The 18741-nt window shown below is 34.7% G+C and overlaps 1 protein-coding gene across 2 annotated transcripts in view; it reads left to right on the top strand.

Annotated features, from left to right (window-relative positions):
* The first annotated feature begins 1005 nt into the window (after positions 1 to 1005).
* LOC100313738 (spalt-like transcription factor) overlaps positions 1006 to 18741 on the top strand; it is a 46019-nt gene continuing 28283 nt past the window's right edge. For both annotated transcript variants that reach the window (XM_085500407.1, XM_002738509.4), the window contains exon 1: positions 1006 to 1165. In XM_085500407.1, coding sequence (XP_085356533.1) covers positions 1093 to 1165 — 73 coding nt within the window. In that variant the 5' untranslated portion in view covers positions 1006 to 1092. The remainder of the gene's footprint in view (positions 1166 to 18741) is intronic.

Consider the following 18741-nt stretch of genomic DNA (forward strand, 5'->3'; position numbering starts at 1 on the left):
GAGCATAGACGCACGCTATTGCCGATCAGCTGATCACAGAGAGTGGCACGCACATTGGCAGCTGCTCAGCTGTGGACTGTCAATAGTGTGGTGGTAGTACGCGAGTATAGTAGTATTCAGCAAAAAACGTCATTCTTGGTAGATTTGTGCAAATCATATTTTCTGATGACAATTCTCCCCTTTGGCGAGTCGAAAGGAGGTACGTTTCTTTTCTATTTCTATATGTAGTTCAGCTTTTCGGTTTATATGTAAACGAAGAATAATTTTCGATGTTGGGTCAAATATGACTGACTACGGTCTACGTATAATCACACGAGGAAACACAATAGAGATGAATATTTATAATGGGGAATGTTAAAGAAATTGGCATTGTGACCTTACTGTTTAGCGATCAATTGGGGGAAGGGGCTATAACAGGGAAGAAAATGAGACAGGGGAGAAACGAGAGACAGTTTGCCAAAGAAATTCCTGTACGTGAACGTCGGGAGACGTTTAAACACCTTAACGCAAACACGTTTTGAGTGTTTGTATTGCAATATTGCGTTTCCACTGTGCAGTTTGTCATCGCGCACTCAGGCGGGTCGTCGAGCTTTTTACAACTGGGTGTGTATTTATATAAGGCAAAAAGATATATTGCGAATTATTATCTAAGTTTGGTTTGTTAATGTTAAACTCTAAGTTGATGAAATCAGTAAGCAAGTCAAACGGCGCTACACGCGTACGTTGTGTTGTTGAACGATCTTCCACAGTGTGTGACATTCGCGCCATTTCCCAATACAGGTCACAAAAGTTGTCAGTAGTTATAAAAATACGCCAAATTAAATTACGTCCACTGTCTGACAGCCGCACGTATCTCTTGATGGACTTAATGCTAGTCTTCTCTTTTCTCTCCGGTTGAAATTTTATTATGAAAGTTGTCTTAGTAATGAGTAGAGCGGCCAATCACGGCAATGCATTCGAAACATAACGCAATGCATTATTGATAAATCATAAATTTCTGTACATGCGCACTGGGGCCCCCACTGTAATTTCCGTAATTTTGCCAAACTCGGCGAATTTCTAATCATTTCCCCGCTGCTGTTGTTTCCAGCCATGTCGCGCCGAAAGCAGGCCAAACCGCAGCACCTAGGGAGCGACCAAGACACGTCCACGATTCTGGAAAACGGTGAGTAACGCCGACAGGGCTTGTTTTCTTGGCGTTTTGACTTCATTACCGGTGGCCTTTTCTTAGGCCAGGGCTTCTACCTATCGGTATTTTGACATCCGATAAAATGTTTATACAAATTTGTCTGCTGAGCTTATTCTGGCCATGGACCTATTAGAACTGTTGGGCGACGGGGTAATACTTTGACAGCTAGAATTGATGGGACGGCGGGCGGCTCTCTTCGCCTTCGTCACACTTTCCAATGACAACTGTTGGAACTTATGAAATTCCTTGATGTGGGTTCATGCACATTTCAGTACGCGTCGCTTTAGTTTGCAACAATTGTTTATATAGTTACGTCTTGAGATTTCGACTTTCTTCTCCGACTTATTTGACAGTTGTACTTGGCTCCCATTTATCTTTCCCTAGTAGGCGACTTCCATTTGAAAATTTGAATAACTTTTATTTGACGAGAACTTGAAATTGTGTTTTGGAATGCGGGTGAAAGCGGGAGTTGAAGTTTTGACGTGTGCTGTGTGTGCGTGTTGTCGGGACCTACGCGTAGTTCGGTGACAGCAGCATACAGTAGCAGTCTTTTATGAAACGCCATAACTGCTCCCCATAACTCTTCCAAACAAGAGACAGATTTTACTTTCCAACTTTTTACTTTTTTTGTATCGTTCTGCTTTATATTCAAATTGCTGCCGTCCCTTCTAGGAGGTGGTCGTGTGACAGTTTCGCTGCTAAATTTTTACCCTAAAGTTAAGGCGAAATATGAATACGCGCTCTCACTTTCGTGGCGTATAGAGTTTCATATTTTACATTTCTTTCAGACAGTCTTTGTAGTTGTTAAGGGAAATGTTTGAATTGAGTGGCCATTCGATCTCGTTTCGCTTGGCCTCAAAAGTAGCCACTCTCCAAACTTTAAGGCACCCTGTTTTAACATGTATACGCTAATTACGAACAAACTTCGTTTTCACCACTAATTCATATTCATTTTTAGAGACAAATTCATATGCAAATAACGTGTTAATTATTGTTTTCTTTCATATGTTAATTTGTTTTTCATAATTAAAGCCCAATTTAAATTGAACAGTCATTCATACCTGATTCTCCTACCCCACTGTGCGATTCTGGCTTTTGTCCCCCTTTTTGTCACTTTTTCTCTTTTCATCAATGTAATTTTGGCAAGTGTCATGCATTGAAACTTGAGAAGGGCTTTTAGGCAGTGAAATTATTGTACAACTAGAAGCCTCTTTTCACTTTTTGGACACATAAACAATAGTAGGGAACCGGTATAAAGACTCTTCTGGCATTTGTATTATACGTCAACCCATGTCTTGGGAGCTCTACTTCATAGAAAATAGTGCACATTTTAAAGAAAACTTTTGTGTGTTAGCATATTATTCATAATGAAGTGGCCAGTTTTAAAAAAGCCGATTGCCTGTTTGTGAACTACTGCTTCTACCTATAAATCTTACTTATAGTACATTAGTATTCATCTTAAATGCCAGACTACAGCTTTTTTTCTGCTTGGGCCCAGTTATAAAAATCTATCACAAGATATTTTTCATATTTTTTTTTCTTTATAATCGGTCGCTGTAAAACTGTCGCTTAATTGAAACAATATCTAAATTTATAAAAAATTTTATCAAGAAATCCATCTCGTATATTTTGATTTGCTTATTATTTATCAACTGAATCACCGGTGTGCTTTGATTTTTCTAATCTTGTTAGCCCAGTGGACGGTGCATTAGATCATATTCTATCTCTGTCTGGCGTGATCACATTTTCCCATCACTGAATTAAGTTAATGAGGAGAGCATGTTGGTTATCACCCTTCATGGTCATGATAAATATGTACACTGATAGTGCCAGTCTATTTATCAGCATGAGGCCCCATATGAACAAGCAAAGCTAAGAAATATTATAAATAATAATTCCCACTATGGTAGAAACAATGTAAATAGTTACAACTGGGGGCCAGTACCCATTTCAGGGTGAGATATAACTGTCATATTTGCTTCGATACCTATCTCTGTGTGTGCTTTTGGCTATTCATGATCAAATTTATGTATCCATATTTTCTCTGAAGTCTTGTAAACTTTTCTCAACACCTGTAAATGCATTGTAGTGGCAGAGATAGCACCCAATTGTTTTTTTTTTCACATAGACTTGGCAACTGTAACTAGTATCTGGTCATTCACCAGTGAAGGTCACTTAGTGTCTGGTTCATGCCTAGTAATCTGTACCCACTACATATTCATTGAGGGCTTGAGTGCACCTGATTTTTTTATTTTCAGCAAGCAACAGATTTGTCTTTACTGAATTTGACTGAATAGACATTAGTAGCTGTGCAATTAAGTTGACAAGGTCGCATTAAACAAGTTAGTCCCTGAAAGCAACTGGTTGCTACATCTGTTATATATCCAGGGGGAAAAACTTAAACCAATCTTTAGGAAGATGGTGGTAAAGCCCCCCAAGTGATGACTTTTAACCAAGTTTCTTTTAGAATATTACGCAAGCAACAGATGAATAATTGTTGCTGGTATTTTGTTTTTTTTGGAGCTACTGATGGAGCACTGTGCGTTGCACCTATTGTCGGCCATTCTTTTGAAATCCATAATTAATGCAGCATTGGTATTTGTCTTGTGTTTGCACGCGGATGGCATTTTTCTTGAATAGATTTGAATAGAAAAGAAGTTTTTAGAGCACATAATGACACACCCTGAGATTTTTTGACCAAGGGCAATAAAGAATAAATTTCTTTTGTGGCTGTAAAGTCGTTACTCATTTGATGTGCATGCTACAGTGGGTCCCAGTATAGAATATGCAAAATATGTCTGTACTTTGTCATTGTGGGCATTAATAAGTCTTAATAAAAGCGTCTTTGAAATGATGTCAGTGAAGACAAACAGTGCTATGGCTACGGATGAAAGGGGCCGAGATTAAGCCAGATAAAAAATTGATATGTACCTACTGGTCGAGAGTGCTCATTGTTTGCAGTTTTCAGCCAACTTTTCATTTTCACAAAAGAATGCAATTTTCACTGAAAATTCAATCATGCCCCACCGTGTCAATTGAGAATACAGAAAAGAAAAGGACGAAGTAAAGTGTAGTAAACAAACAAAAAGTGTCAATATGCATAGCTGTACAATGGGATCATGGATTTATGTAAAATGTGCTTTCCTACGCATTCCATCACAACCTTGTATGAAAAGTAAAGAAAGACATAAGAAATGCACTCACTGCAACAACCAGATATTGAATAGGCTTTCATTCATGTCATTCTTCGCAGCTGTGCTCCAGCATGGATCGCATAGTTTGATTAATTGCTGCTAGAAGATTACTGTTATAATATCAAAATTGGGTCAGAAGGGTGAAGAATTTTTGACATTTTCATCATACTGTTGTTATGATCAAGCTTCCTGCTGTTTAATACAGTTGAGGATATTCTCAATGTGATTTTCCCCGCATTAAACAATCAATGCACCGAATATTGTGGCACTGGGATTAGTGTTGCCCCTTCAATACAAAAAGGTCTTCCAAAGTATGAAAAATTGACTCTGACATAGTTTTGATGGAACTCTGGGTTTTCAAGTTTAATTTGGCACAAGAGGGTCGGCACTAGCCCTGTTATGTGTCTTGAGATTTAGCTAGTTTTTAATGGGAGCGTGCAAGAACAGACAGGGTTCCTCAGAGAATTTATCACCCATAATTTAAACTGTGTAGGAATTGCAACTTCCACTAGCCTAATCTTATTAAATTTGCTTTTACATATTTCATATCTGTCCCCTGACAAATCAAAGCCCCCAAATTGCAAACAATCAGCGGGGAAAATGTGGCATGTCTGAATCACAGTTGAAATTAACACTAACTATATATACTGCAAATGCAGGACAGGTCAGGTGTGGCTGGGAATTTTGATAAGGTTCCTATTGTCTGCATTTATTCTTTCCTTGTAATTCAGAATATTTTAGAAAAATTTGGAATCTTGAACAAATTCTGTGCAGCATGTATGTATCTGGGATACGTGTATAGGAATTTTGAATAATAGACTTGATTGTTTTGATGTGTTATTTGTACAAATCTAGGTGTTTTCATGGTTTCTTTGGTGTTATTTGAATAGTAGCTCATCACCATCCTAACCTCCTTTTCAATTTTTTCAATAGCACATGGCCTTTGATAATCATAACAATAGTATATTGCATAACCTTGTACTGTCTGTCCCCTTTTCATCTATCTGCAGTGTGATCTCAAACGGAACAACTCTTGTACAGCCAGCAATATGTATACAAATAGAATTTTATCATACTCAATGCTATCAATGATATCTTCAGGAAGAAGGGGGGGGGGATACAATGCCATGTTAACTTGGTCTCTCTTATTTGGTTTCTTTCACTGGATTTAAATGCACTTATTCAGTAGTCAGCATGTTGATAACCCAACTGTCAAAATAATGATAAATGAGATATTTTTGTTGGTCTTCCAACCATATAGTTTGATATGAAGCTGGCCAAGTGTTTATATGATTATCCATCCTGCTACCACTCTACATCTCAGTTCGCTACATGAATTTGCTTGTGCTATATGTGTGTGGTCTGACAGCTTGTGAAGCCGCCTGCACTCTTTTTGTAACTTTATACCCCAATGCCATGCAGCTATAAATATGAAAAGCTGTTTTTACAATAAACTCCATGTGTTCGCATATTAAGCAGTCAAAAATTGTTGTCTTCATTTATGTAAACAGATTACGATTAACTGATTAAGATTAATTTCACTGGATTTTTTTTCTGTTTATGTTAGGTTATGAAAAATAATCAAATTATTTGGCTCTTGGACATCCTACGAAGGAATGTTTTGTTTAATATTTTTTCCCATTGGATTATTTTTTATAGTATGACCTGTTTTACAGCTGACTTCTCTCCTTATTGTATTAATTTTTTTAAATCGAAGCAGCCCTCTCTCTCTCTCCAGAACATTCTCTGGTATTTTTAACAAGAAAAAATTGGATTTTTACATTTGACTCAAAAACTTTATTTTTCTTCTAATCTCAACTTAATGAGGATGGCAAGTTAACTGCTGATAAAAGTGCAAGTTTATTGTTAGATTTTTATGGTATATTCAGTGGTTTTACTTTCGCTGAACAGAATTGTTTTGTTGTATCTTTATTACGTGTAAAATGGTTGAGGTACTTCACACCTACAAAGTTGTAAAAACAACCTGATCTCGTAGTGACACGTCATAGCCACTGTTCTCACTTTATTATACTTGTCAAATAATCAGTTTCTTAGTTAAAAAGTAATAAAACAGAAAACAATTATTCACCCATACTTTCAATCTGAACATCAACTTGGAAAAGCTATAAAATATACCGTGGATAATAAACAGGAAGAAACCATCACTTTTTTATGAATTACTCAAGACTGGGGCCACTCCTTTAAGTTATAAATATTAATCTTTTTCACTTGTAAACTAAAGTTAGGGGTTTACTCTGACAAGGTCACAGGAAAAGAAAAAGGAAATGATTTAATACTTGATGGAAAGCAGAAATAATCAGTTCCTGTATTGTTTGTGAGCTATGCTAAGTGCTAAAAAATATTTTTTCAATTTTTTTTTTCAAATCTAGTGTAAAAGACAAGACTTTTAAAGTTGAGTTGAGCTGAGTGCTAGAATATTTTTTGATTTCATAGTCAAGAAATTCCTATACAAAAAAATGATTTTTTTCCTATTTTTTTTTTTTTTTTGGTGTGTAAAAGACCAGACTTGAAAGTATAGTTAGGTGTGATGTATGAGATCCGATACCTGCCTTCATTCTTGCATACATATTTGTGCCTTATTGTAGTTTGCCCCCTCACTAAGGTAAACAATATCTTTACATTTAAGATCTCAAATTTCTTCAAGCTGGCTGAAATAAGTGATCAAATTTTTTGATAACAAAAAGTGAGTCTTTTGTTTGTTGTACTAGAGATTGAACAGACTTTCTTTGTGATTTCAAAAGAATTTGAAAGAATAAATAAAGTGTGTTTACAGTTAGGGGTTTCATTTCTGAGTAATTAATAAACACATAATGGCCTGTGGAGGCTTAATAATATCACTGCCCTTGAATGTTAAGAACTGTTTTGTTCAAGGTTGACAGTGATTTTGAGTTCTGTCATGCTTCGGACGTGATTTTTACTATTTGTGTTGAGAATACCAAGTCGTAGATAATCCACTGTCTTCAATACTTAAACTAATTTAAAAAGTTTATTTTTTATTTAAAAGTTCATCACTTAGCTGCATGATCACTGTATGTTTATGATGCGTTCCGCTATGAACTAACAAATCTAGTTTGTATACCGACTAGTATAGGAATTGCATATGTACATATGGGGGTCACCTAATAGTTGTTGTTGTCATGTTGAAAAACTCTTGAATTTTGAACACATCACTCAATGGCTGCTAAGCAGTGGATAAATATATCATAAATCATTGTAGCTTCTGTCAGGTTGAAAAGTATGAATAGATACCTGTACCATCCGATGATCGCATTAATGTTTGGCGATGTGTGGTGCTGGTACTAGGCTCACCACTCTTCACCTGATAAAATATTTTGATATCAGTCTCATTATATTTCAGACTTTGATACATGTCTTGTCATTTATTAATTTAAATCTTTTCTGCCAAATTTTGTTGAAGGAATAACTTTAGTACTATGTGTGATAAACAAACAAAGTCTGTATATTGGATGAACTGTATCCACACATGGCTGGCTGATGTTTCCACCATTCGCACCTTGTGTCAAAAGCTTATGACTGGCACTTGTGCAATGAAAGGAGAAAGTTGGCTGCTGCTAAGCTGCTTTACCTTCATTAAATGGTTTAACCCATTGGAATGCTAACTGTTAAAATCTAATGAATATTCATAATTATGTTAGAAAGAAGGGGAGGGGGTCATCTCAATTAACAATCTTAAATAATTCAGCTTGATTCAATTAACTAGAGATAAAAGAAAAAAGTAACCTATTGTTTACATGTGTATTTTTCCCACGATGCCTCTTCACCACCTGAAACAGTGAGAACTGGTCTGGAGTTTAAAAAAACACTCTTGCAAAATAAATTCCTGCCAAGCCCGTTTTCTTCTCAATTCTATGACCACTCCTTCATATTCATGCAAGACGGCTTTAATAATAGCATAGGAATGATTCATACTCATAACATGTACAAAGACCCTATTCATTTTCTTACTACTTTGTATACATGTGGCTTCTTAGATTTCATGTCACATCTCGATGTGCTGCTTATAGTGTAAGCATTTTTTATTTGAATCACAGACTCCCCAAGCTGCCAAACAATTGACTGAAAAATATTAATTTCAGGACAACTTGACTCATTTTGTGTTGTATGAATGGCAAACACTTAAGATATTAAATAGGTTCTATTTGCTATGACAGGAAAAGTAAACTAATTATCACCAGTTTCTTTGAGAGATGGGGCTTCCCCAATGAGGTTAATTTTATGCAAACACTAACTAATTCATTTGTTTGTTGATCAACAACATTAATGCAGTGTTAGTGTAATGGAATTTTTAATGTGTATACAGGTGACATTGTTTACATGGAAATCTGTGTATTAATTGTTGTCTCTTCAACTTGACCTAAGTGTTGTATGACAACTATCTCCTCTTGTAACACCAACCTTATTCAAACAAAATCTTCATAGCTGTTTACTTAATTGATTTTTTTTCCCCATCTACGCAGGCTCTGAAATCATTTTCATTCACCGAAAAATCTGTTTTTTGTTAGCAAGGTCTGGTATTGTGATGTAATTTGCCAACTATATCTATGATATCTGACAGGAAGCTATACTTTAAAGATGATTGATACAGTACATTTTACATCAATTCAACCGTTAGATCTGTGTGCTGAGATTTGAAAAGTTTTTATCTAAGCCCATTTGTAATGTATATTTATTGACTTGCAGTTTTGACATTTCTCTACTGTCAATCATTATGTTGGTGAATTAAGTATCTTATCAGTTGAAAATCTACTTTCTACGTTTGTGTCATTGTCGTCTAATAAGTTGAACAGTCAAGATTGTTGGCACCACATAACCTGCCTAAGTGAGCTTTCTGTCGCTCGGTTTCAATATGTAGCATCATTACCGTTACCTGACAAACCACAACTTGGTTTCTTGCATGTCTTTGTGACGTACAGAGTAGGTATCAACGTCAGTCGACTGTCATCTAGTTTTCGCTCTCAAGTCGTTCAAGAGGAAATCATCTCTGGCACCTTGTCTTTTGTTTTAACGTACTCCACAAATCTAAGAAGGTGAAAAATAATTCCTCCCTCTAGTTGTAAATGAATTTAAGAAAACTGTTATCCAATTCTTGCATAATCGCTTATTCACAGAATCAACTACAAAATTAGTTGATTTATTCATTAACAAAATTAAAAAAATAAATTCAGGTACAGTCAAATATCTCACAATTTAAAGGATTTGTTATCAAATCATTTTCATAGATAGGAATAACCTCAAATTTTAAATTGGTGCCAAGTGAGACGTAAAAAGAAGTCCCATTCAGCTTGCCAATATTTCTTTTTAAATATTGACAAGAGCAAAAGAAAAGAGGATTGGAAATTCATTTATGCTTGCAAAGAGCTGAATGATAATACTTGAAATGGCCAATATGTAGGCATAGGTAACAATATGACTGAAGTATCCATACAGACTAGGGAAATCCACACAATAGAGCAATAACTACTAAGAAGCCATTCAATCAAAAATGACATATTTAGGATTGATCTTAGCAGCCACCTGACATTTTTAGTGAAATATAACAAAACAGAGTCTGATTTAAGTATTAGCGGAAATGCATTAATGTTAAAAGTCATACATAGATACAAGTATTTTGACAGCACTCTGAGATAAGCAGAGTTCATATCTTAAAAGGGAACATTATGTTTAATGATTTCTGACCAAAATATGAGTTATTGATCTCTTTGTTAAGCATATTTATCCGGGAATAACTTTCTTTTCTGACAAGATAGACAAATTAATGAGATTTATGTATTTTACTGATCCATTTTGGATAAATAACAGCAGACACTAAGATTGAAACTCGCTGATAAATAATGATGAAAATGTTTTACACTGTTGGAAAAAAGATGAGTTGTGATAAGGAATCATTTTGATTCATCAGTCTTTGATGACAGTTAAAAACTGTGATGTAAATATGAGAAAAGGTGTACAATAGGTGAGGTCCTTGTATTGTAGCAGACTTTATAGATCTAGGAGACGCGCACATTATGATAGTCAATGGGTATGTCTATAATCAGTTTAGCTTAGTGAGAATCTAGAGGAAAAGTTTTAGACAGGTAGTTGTTCCATAGAAAGATGAATTTCTATCATTAACCATGCAATACATAAAGCAGCTGGTCAAGCCCCTTTATCATTTCATCGTGACCCTCAAAAATGCATTGTTTCTGATTGGTTAGATGGGTGACTTATAAAAATGGGTGCTTAACTTGGTACCAGGAGGATCTAGTATTTAAATATAATAATGGCTTTTCTGATTGATGTCATCTGATAATCACTTGTCATACATTCAAAATTAATGATTCCGATAGATGATTAAAATCTGTGTGGAAAATACCTCAGCACCCCGCTTACAATAAAGTGGGTCAAAATTGTAAAGTTTTGGAGCAGAAAACTTATCTGAATGTCCCATTTTTACTCAAATTTTTTTTTATTGATAGTTGAGATGTTTGTCATGTCAAGAGGAAGAATATTTCGAGAAAATACCACATGGCTTGTGGAATGCCATATTTATAATAGACATTTGAACTTTATTTAATAAATAACTGCAACGTTTTCAAATATTATTTTTAATACTGTTTATCAGTGACTACCGCTGATTAAAAATATTTAAAGTAAGATATGGTTGCTGGTTTTTGAAAGCTGTGATTCACTGTAAATAAATTCTGTATATGAAACAAGATATTTGGAAAGTAAATGCAAGGTAATGTTCAAAAGTATATTTACAAGTATTTGTTTATCTCTCAGCAGTAGGTTTAAAAAGAACTGCCAGATGATCTGATTAAAAAAAAAGACTTATCAGACTTGGCTTTGCATCACTCAATGTCATTTGATGGATTCATTGCCAAAAATAATAAATAAAGCTAACAGAAGTTTTTAATAAAGTCAGGCACATGGCATATTATTGATGAAAAGTAGCTATTGATATGGAACCAATGAAGGCATGTTGGCCAACAGTGTCTAGTTTCCTGGCCATATAAGGTGTATTTATTAGATAAAGTTGATGAGCTTGTCAGCATCACAAGCTGAGATTTGTGGTCCGGGCTGAATTATCATTAGCTGAACAGATGAGGTTACTAAGCTATTAATTATTCAAGGCGACATCTTGTCCACTAACGACAACAACACGAAGATGACCATAAATGATAAACGAGTGTTCATTTGCATCACTATGTCATCTGCATGATAGGTAACCATGTGAGATGGAGAAAGGTATGGATTTGAGTTGCCTGGTCACTGTTGCTGAATTAATGATTTAAAATGTCCATCTGTGTTTTGGTCAATAAATTGATCCAACTGTTGGCTGTGGTCTGCTTATATTATTGTGTATACCTATCATAGACTAAAGGGCATTAACTCCCGGCTGTAATTACATCCCGCTGGACCCCACAGGTAATTCTAATCAAATATTGATATCGATAAAGCCAGAGCACTTATTATTAATGCTCTCTGTAGTGGAAAATATAGAAAGTTTTTCAATTTGTTTCATGATAGGGAAAACAAATCATCACATTAGGTGGTGTCAATAGATGGAGGCAGTATGCTGGACATGATAAAATTGAGATATCTAGTCCCTCGTTTGTGAGATAAGCTAACACATGATAGGCTTGAGTGAGTTCGGCTACATTACTTCATCCAGTAGGAACCATGGCAACTAGAAGGAATTGATCAGTCAGGGTATGATTGAATGGGCAGTGAAATAGAATGGATTGATATGATATACTGATAACAGTTGTGATATTACTCTCCACAAGGAATGCATAGTGGTCAAACATCATGAATATTTCATAAGTACAGCAGTGACTTCCTGTGTTACAGATTGAAAAAACTATCCGTGTTTATTTGATGTATAGTAATTCTTACTCGAATAAATGTAAATACGCTGTGAATATGAACAGGGAAAGAAACTTTCATAAGAGAAAAGGCTCAAATATCCCACCATGACATTAAAAAACATTAATTTCTGAAAATAAGCTCCTTGTCTTACTGGAATAGTAATGGAATTTCATCATGTCATTTGGTGTGTTCAAATTACCTAATAATTAAAACCAGATGAAAAGTTTAAATGCAAATACTGCAATATTTTAAATGGCTGGTACGGAGATTTATTGGCATAAATAAAATACAACACTTCAAAACTTATCAGGTTTATGTTAAGTTGGACGACTTTTGTTCAAAGATTTGTGCTTTCTTTTGTCCACAGATGATATAAGAAAGCACACATTTGTGCATTGTAATGATATTTAATGCGCTGTCAAGTCTGAAATACTAGCACTTGACATGTGACTCATTTAGTGCATGTCTAACATAATTAACCAGACACATACAGTTTTTCTGTGATTTCCTGTTTAGAGAAAAGAATAGGAGGGTCCATTATGTATAATACAAATAGGATGTCTATAATTTAGGCTTCCTGGTGGGGTTTGTTACTTTACTTTCATGGGGGGATATCAGATGATGAGAATGGTTGATAAATCTTTATATATCCATCTCGCTGATCTATCAATTTATCTATTTATCTAATGTCTTCTTCACTCATGATGCGTTTTAAGATGGAAATTTTTAAATAGCCTCTGATCTTGACAGAATAGTTGAAGCTGCAAGATAATTATGAAATTATACATGAAGGAAATAAAAATGAAATAAAAAAATAAAAATGAATAAATATTAATTTTTAGAGTATCATTTTTTTGGTTGAGAATTGGTATTTATGAAAATAACCAGTTGCCATTTCAAGGCAGTTGTGTTTAACAGGTGTTGCACACGTGTTGTCGAAGAGAAAGTGATTTCAAGGGTTTTTGACAGAACAGGTGGTGCTGCTGGGAGGAGTACAAAATCTGAAAGTAGGTTCAGATCACTGGGACCACAGGATAAGGGAGATGGTATTTTCATATTTTATGTCTTGTAAATTAACAGCACGCGTGTTGGTGTTGAAGTGTGCAACCTTCATGTTAAAGTAATTGTTCTATTGTTGATGGTTGTAGTGTTTGACAAAGTCGGCAAATGACAACTAACATACCTAATGCAGTTAACTTAACACATGCTTATTAGTTATCATTTCATTCGTAAATTAAGCAACGACTGGCGGCAGATGCATTCAATTCCTACATATGATTGGTTTGGCCTCTGATTCCTCACCTCTGACATAAAATAGCACGCATGTAGCATTTTTACAGGATTGGTTTGCACATGAGGTCAATTATTCCTGAAGGAAGGCCTATAGATTAATAATAGAATCGTAATTACAAGTGAATGAATGACAGGAAATAACGGGCATGCCTATAAAATAGATAGAAATTATACTGGATTTTCACTTTTCACTTCTCCTGCTGACAAGACGCATAACTCGCAATATTTCCGTATTATTGCGGAATGTTGTGATAGGTTCTGTTATTAGAGAGGTTTGTAAATGAGCCTGGTATCTCTATTTTGTGTACGTCTTACTAGCCATGTTAGTTGGTCTGTTTTCTGACTGGGAATGTTTTCAACTCGTACAAAAAATAGTTGTGACGCTTATCAGAGTTCCAGTGTAACAATTGCTGCCATATTTCAGGTTCAATGGAGCAGGATTTTCTGAGGAAAGCGGGGGACTGGGTGTGAGTAGAATTGGTATGAGCAGACACGTGTTGGCGGGGTAATCATGGTAATCTGTCTGGCTTGAGAGAATATATGCCATTGTGCCTGAAAGTGAACAGTGACTGAAAATAAAGGGGAGGGGCAACAAGGTTGACTGTAATTGGCTAACTTGTGGATGATGCTGTTTTTTACATTATCACATGATTAAGTGAACAATTTTAATATATTGCAGCTATGAATCATCAATTTTATGCAATGCATCTTTTTATCTTACAGTCCCTCTAATTTTGACTTATTTTATTTTGTTTTGAGTAAATTATTCCTCGTATCTTTTAAAATAATATTGTCCATAAATGTATCAACAATTTCTTTATTGCTTGCCTTCCTCGGATTTTTGTTGATGCGGTTGGTTATGATCAAGCAGGCTTGATCAACCAAATGCGTATCCTTGGAAACAATTCCATTACTAGTGGTGCAATCTATGTATTTAAAATTCTTTTTTTTTTCTTTGAATGGACTTTATTAAAACTTGACTAAGGAGACCAGTGAAGGGACTTATACAAGGATTCATTGGAAACAATGCTGTGCTTTGTGCCTTTCATTTTACATTGTGTGTTCTTCCGGTCGCCATGAAAGGGGTATGCATTTACCAAAGCGTATGCAATAAAAATATGTAGATAAACTTCTTGTGTACTTTGGCACCAGAAAATTGCTGAATGGCTTTCTCTTCCTTGGCTCCTTTTGTGTGATTTGAAGGAACGTCTGTATGGCATAACAAAGTGGTAAACATATGAGATATGGACCCTGGTTATAAAACTTGGCTGTGGTTTAACAGATACACATCCATGTTAGGAAAGTGTTAAAAGAACTATAAACCAAAGATTGTTGTGGTACTAAATAATCTAAGCTCATTTGCAATTATTTAAGGATTAGGATAACTGTTGTGGTGGTAAAAAAAAAAAGCAGAGATGCACAGTAGCCGCGCAATTCGAGATAATGCATGTTTGTCAAACAGGGTCTAATTTAACCCTATCTATTTAATCACTTGTCTTCTGGTTTAGCTTTTTGTTCTGATTTAAGCAGATTTGCTGACGTCAAGGTATACAGATTGGTGAAATGTAGATTTTGAGACATAATTAACACTAATGAAGTGTAATTTTAGATAATGGAACATACAGATTACCATCAAGCTTCTATTGTAGTCTTGTTGCTTTTGGTGTATAGTGTTTTATCTGAGGTACAATTGTTCTATCATCTTTTGGAAGACATTATGGATAATGCCCATCCATCTATCTAGTTTACCACTTACAAATCTTGAATTTCCAATATTATTACATGTACAAAGAGTGGCAAAATAGGATGAAATGCATTAAGGCAGCTACCGTCTCCAGATCTGTATCTGTATTACAAGATACTATGAGCAATTCTAACCTGTCTGAAGAATGATAGGGATAAATGCATGCATTTACTATTGTCATCATCTACACACCTGCCATTAGTGGGTGTAACCCTATCTTTAACGACTTCTTCTCAATGCCACCTTGGAAAAAAAATAAAGCAAGAACATGATGGATTGGCCCACTGAATGTCTCCCCCTTTAAAAATAAAGTTTTGTAAAGCCACTCTGTTTTGTGTGCATCTCTTGAAATAATGCTACATTTGTGAAATTGTTTTAAACTGAAATGAGGTCTCCTAGAAATCTGAATTGAGTTGGGTTGTTTATAAAACTGGGGGCGTGGAGTAACAAGAAGTATGTCTTATAAAGAATGATAGTTCAATAGAACTATGTTGCACCAAAGTTACAGGTCAGAATCAAATAACAAGTGTGGTAGTTAGTTGGTTGTTTATTAAAATCATGGGTAACTAAATTAACTTGGATCACATGTCCTGTTCTATTACAGCGGGTGTAGAAAATGGCTGGCCATATGTTCTGTCTGGCAATATTTTGCCCCTTCATGGAATCTCGTATTATGAGTCTTGCATTATGACAATATTAAAAAAAATTGTTCCCATATTTGTGGGGAAATCTTAACATTAAAAAAAACAGATGTTCACTATTTACGATTTCGAATAATTGAAGCAATATTTTTTTGGTTGACTGCCCAACAATACAGTAAAGTGTTTATACAAAACCTTGTTTTGTATATGACAAAAGTGTCAACCACTGGAATGCATAGAATTTTCCAGCAGATGTTATGTATGTAGTATAATGAAAGGCCGATTTTTAATGTTCACAGGGGGAAATTCCAAACTTTTCTTGAAAGCGGGGTAACCAATACTTAAGATTCAAAGAGTTAAACTTGAGTTGAATGATAGTTAAGGCTTAAGCAGTTTGAAGTAAAAGTTTCCACAAGTATAATTATGAAGAATGAAAGTCTTCCTGTAGAAGTAGTCTAATAAAATGACTAATAAACATGTCCAAATTGTATGGTTTATGAAGTATGCTTGATGTATCATCATAGAATAATTCAAAATCACCGAAATGAAAAAGATGGCAATCAAAAGATGGAGTCTGATGAGCTGTACGCTGTCCGTCATGATAACGTAGGCAATCTGTTTCTCCATCCAGGCGCTTCTCAGACTTGTTTCTTTTGATCAGACAAGGCAGATATAATTTCATAAAGATTGCACAAATGGGATCACAACCATAAATTGACATTCCAAATTTCATTTCAGTGAGGCAATATTGGAACAATAGTCTCAGAAATAACACCTGAGTCGGTGAGCAAAATGAAATTACAATCACACAGACATGCTTATGGATGTTCTGTAAATCAGCATTGACTAGGAGGCAATTGTATGCCGAGGATTAGAATGCGATAGAATTGTCAAGTGTAGTCAGAACACAAGGTGAAGCTCTGTAATAATTCTAATTGCCTCTGGCTCTTGCCAGACTTCGCATCAGAATGAAGGAATTTCCTGAAATCTTCAGGGCTAAGAAAATCAGAAATTATTTTGATGAAGGCTGAACTATAAAAAGTAAAAATAAAAACTGTATAATGTGTTTTGTACAGTAACTTAAATTTATTAAATTAATTTGTCTAATATAAAAAGTGTTAGAAATTGGTTGGATTTTATATTATTATTTTTTATATGCAGTATTTTAATTTTTCTTTATTTTTTAATGAATTGACCGATATCTTATTTATATAGCCAGGTGCTGTTTCATCTAAGGGGATTTAGACCATTTCTTGTACAAAATGATGACTTAACCCACATGCCTCTTGAGGGATTTAAACAAGAGACAAGTACAAGATTTGTTGAAACAGCTCAAGTTCTGCAAAAAAATGGATTTAGATATTATTAAACCATTTGAGCACCATCATTTTTTCCCGCCAAAATATTGCTCCATCATTTTCTTGTATTTTTTCCATAATTTTGTTAATTTTTTGGATCATATGTACATAGTTTCCCTTTGGCTACATATCCTGATCTACTTTTTTGTAAAAGGTGGCAAAATTTGGTTTTGTCGTTAAAAGTGTTAAGCTGTAAATTTATAAAACTCTACTTATACCCTCGAAGAAATATCAGCTGGGGAGTGTTTTCATTCTTTTGATGGAGACCACACAAGTCTACCGTTATGTAACCGCTATCATTTAACAGAAATCCATAGTGTACTTCTGAAAATTGGAGGAATTTGGTTTTAAGTTCATCATAAAGTAGATTTTCAATCTTGATAAAATTAATGTTTTATTCTCGCTTCTAATGCTTTCATACAGAGTAGAAAGTATGGCGATTCAGCCCACAGATTCCCAAATCCCCAAATCCGTAGTCATGCTGATTCTTAAATTGTTAATCGTACTGCATAATTTGTTCATTTTCATCACGAGAATGGACAAGAAATTGACATAACTATATATTTTAGAATGTGCATATGGGAGTCTTAAAAATGACTGTTTTTGATGAGGATTGTTAAAGAATGAAGGTGAAATTAGCTGATGTCACATTCAGGAAATGAATCTGACCATCAAGTGTGTTTTATGTTTTCTTATAAATCTATAAAACTAGTCTGTGAAATCAGATGAAGCCAATAAAAGTGATATTGAACATAATGTTCTATCCATTATCAAGTTTATATCAAATGTGTGCCCATAATTTTATTATTATGACTAGTTTTAATGAGATATGCTTCCATATCAGGCATTTTTATCTCAAGTCAAGTACTGCCCAATGGTCATTATTTTTTTTAATAAGTTTTACATATTCAGTCATGCATCTACGAGCAGATGATATCTTTATTTTCAGAGAAAATCCATTTTTCTTTCAATGGTTGTTCTTGCAGATTATAAGTATAGAATAAAACTGTCCATCTTTTTTAAGTTTACATATAATGTGTAAAAAAAATTGTTAATATAAGTGGTTCTCACCCACCATATGCAGGAGTGTATCCCTAGATTTACTGTTCTATATTTTATCATTTAGAATCCCACCAACATTGTTATTTTGACAGTCAAAGTAATCTTTTATCTCTTAATGTTTTCCACATTTTGTTTATTTTGATAGTGTCCCACTTTCTATGTGGCTGAGATATGAAATTATAAGAGAGGTGATAAATGGTTTATTTCTGTGATTTAGAAAATATGCCAAGGACTGATTTATGCATTCCATATGCTGTCGTTAAAACATATCTATATGCCGAAAGGCTTGCATTCAAAATTGTCATGGAGTTGCAGATGTAAAGTATAAAAACAACATTCCAGAAAGTTGTATGAATTTCAAAATGCC

Source organism: Saccoglossus kowalevskii, chromosome 6, assembly GCF_978046115.1.
Source record: "Saccoglossus kowalevskii chromosome 6, keSacKowa6.1, whole genome shotgun sequence".
Taxonomy (NCBI): Eukaryota; Metazoa; Hemichordata; class Enteropneusta; family Harrimaniidae; genus Saccoglossus; species Saccoglossus kowalevskii.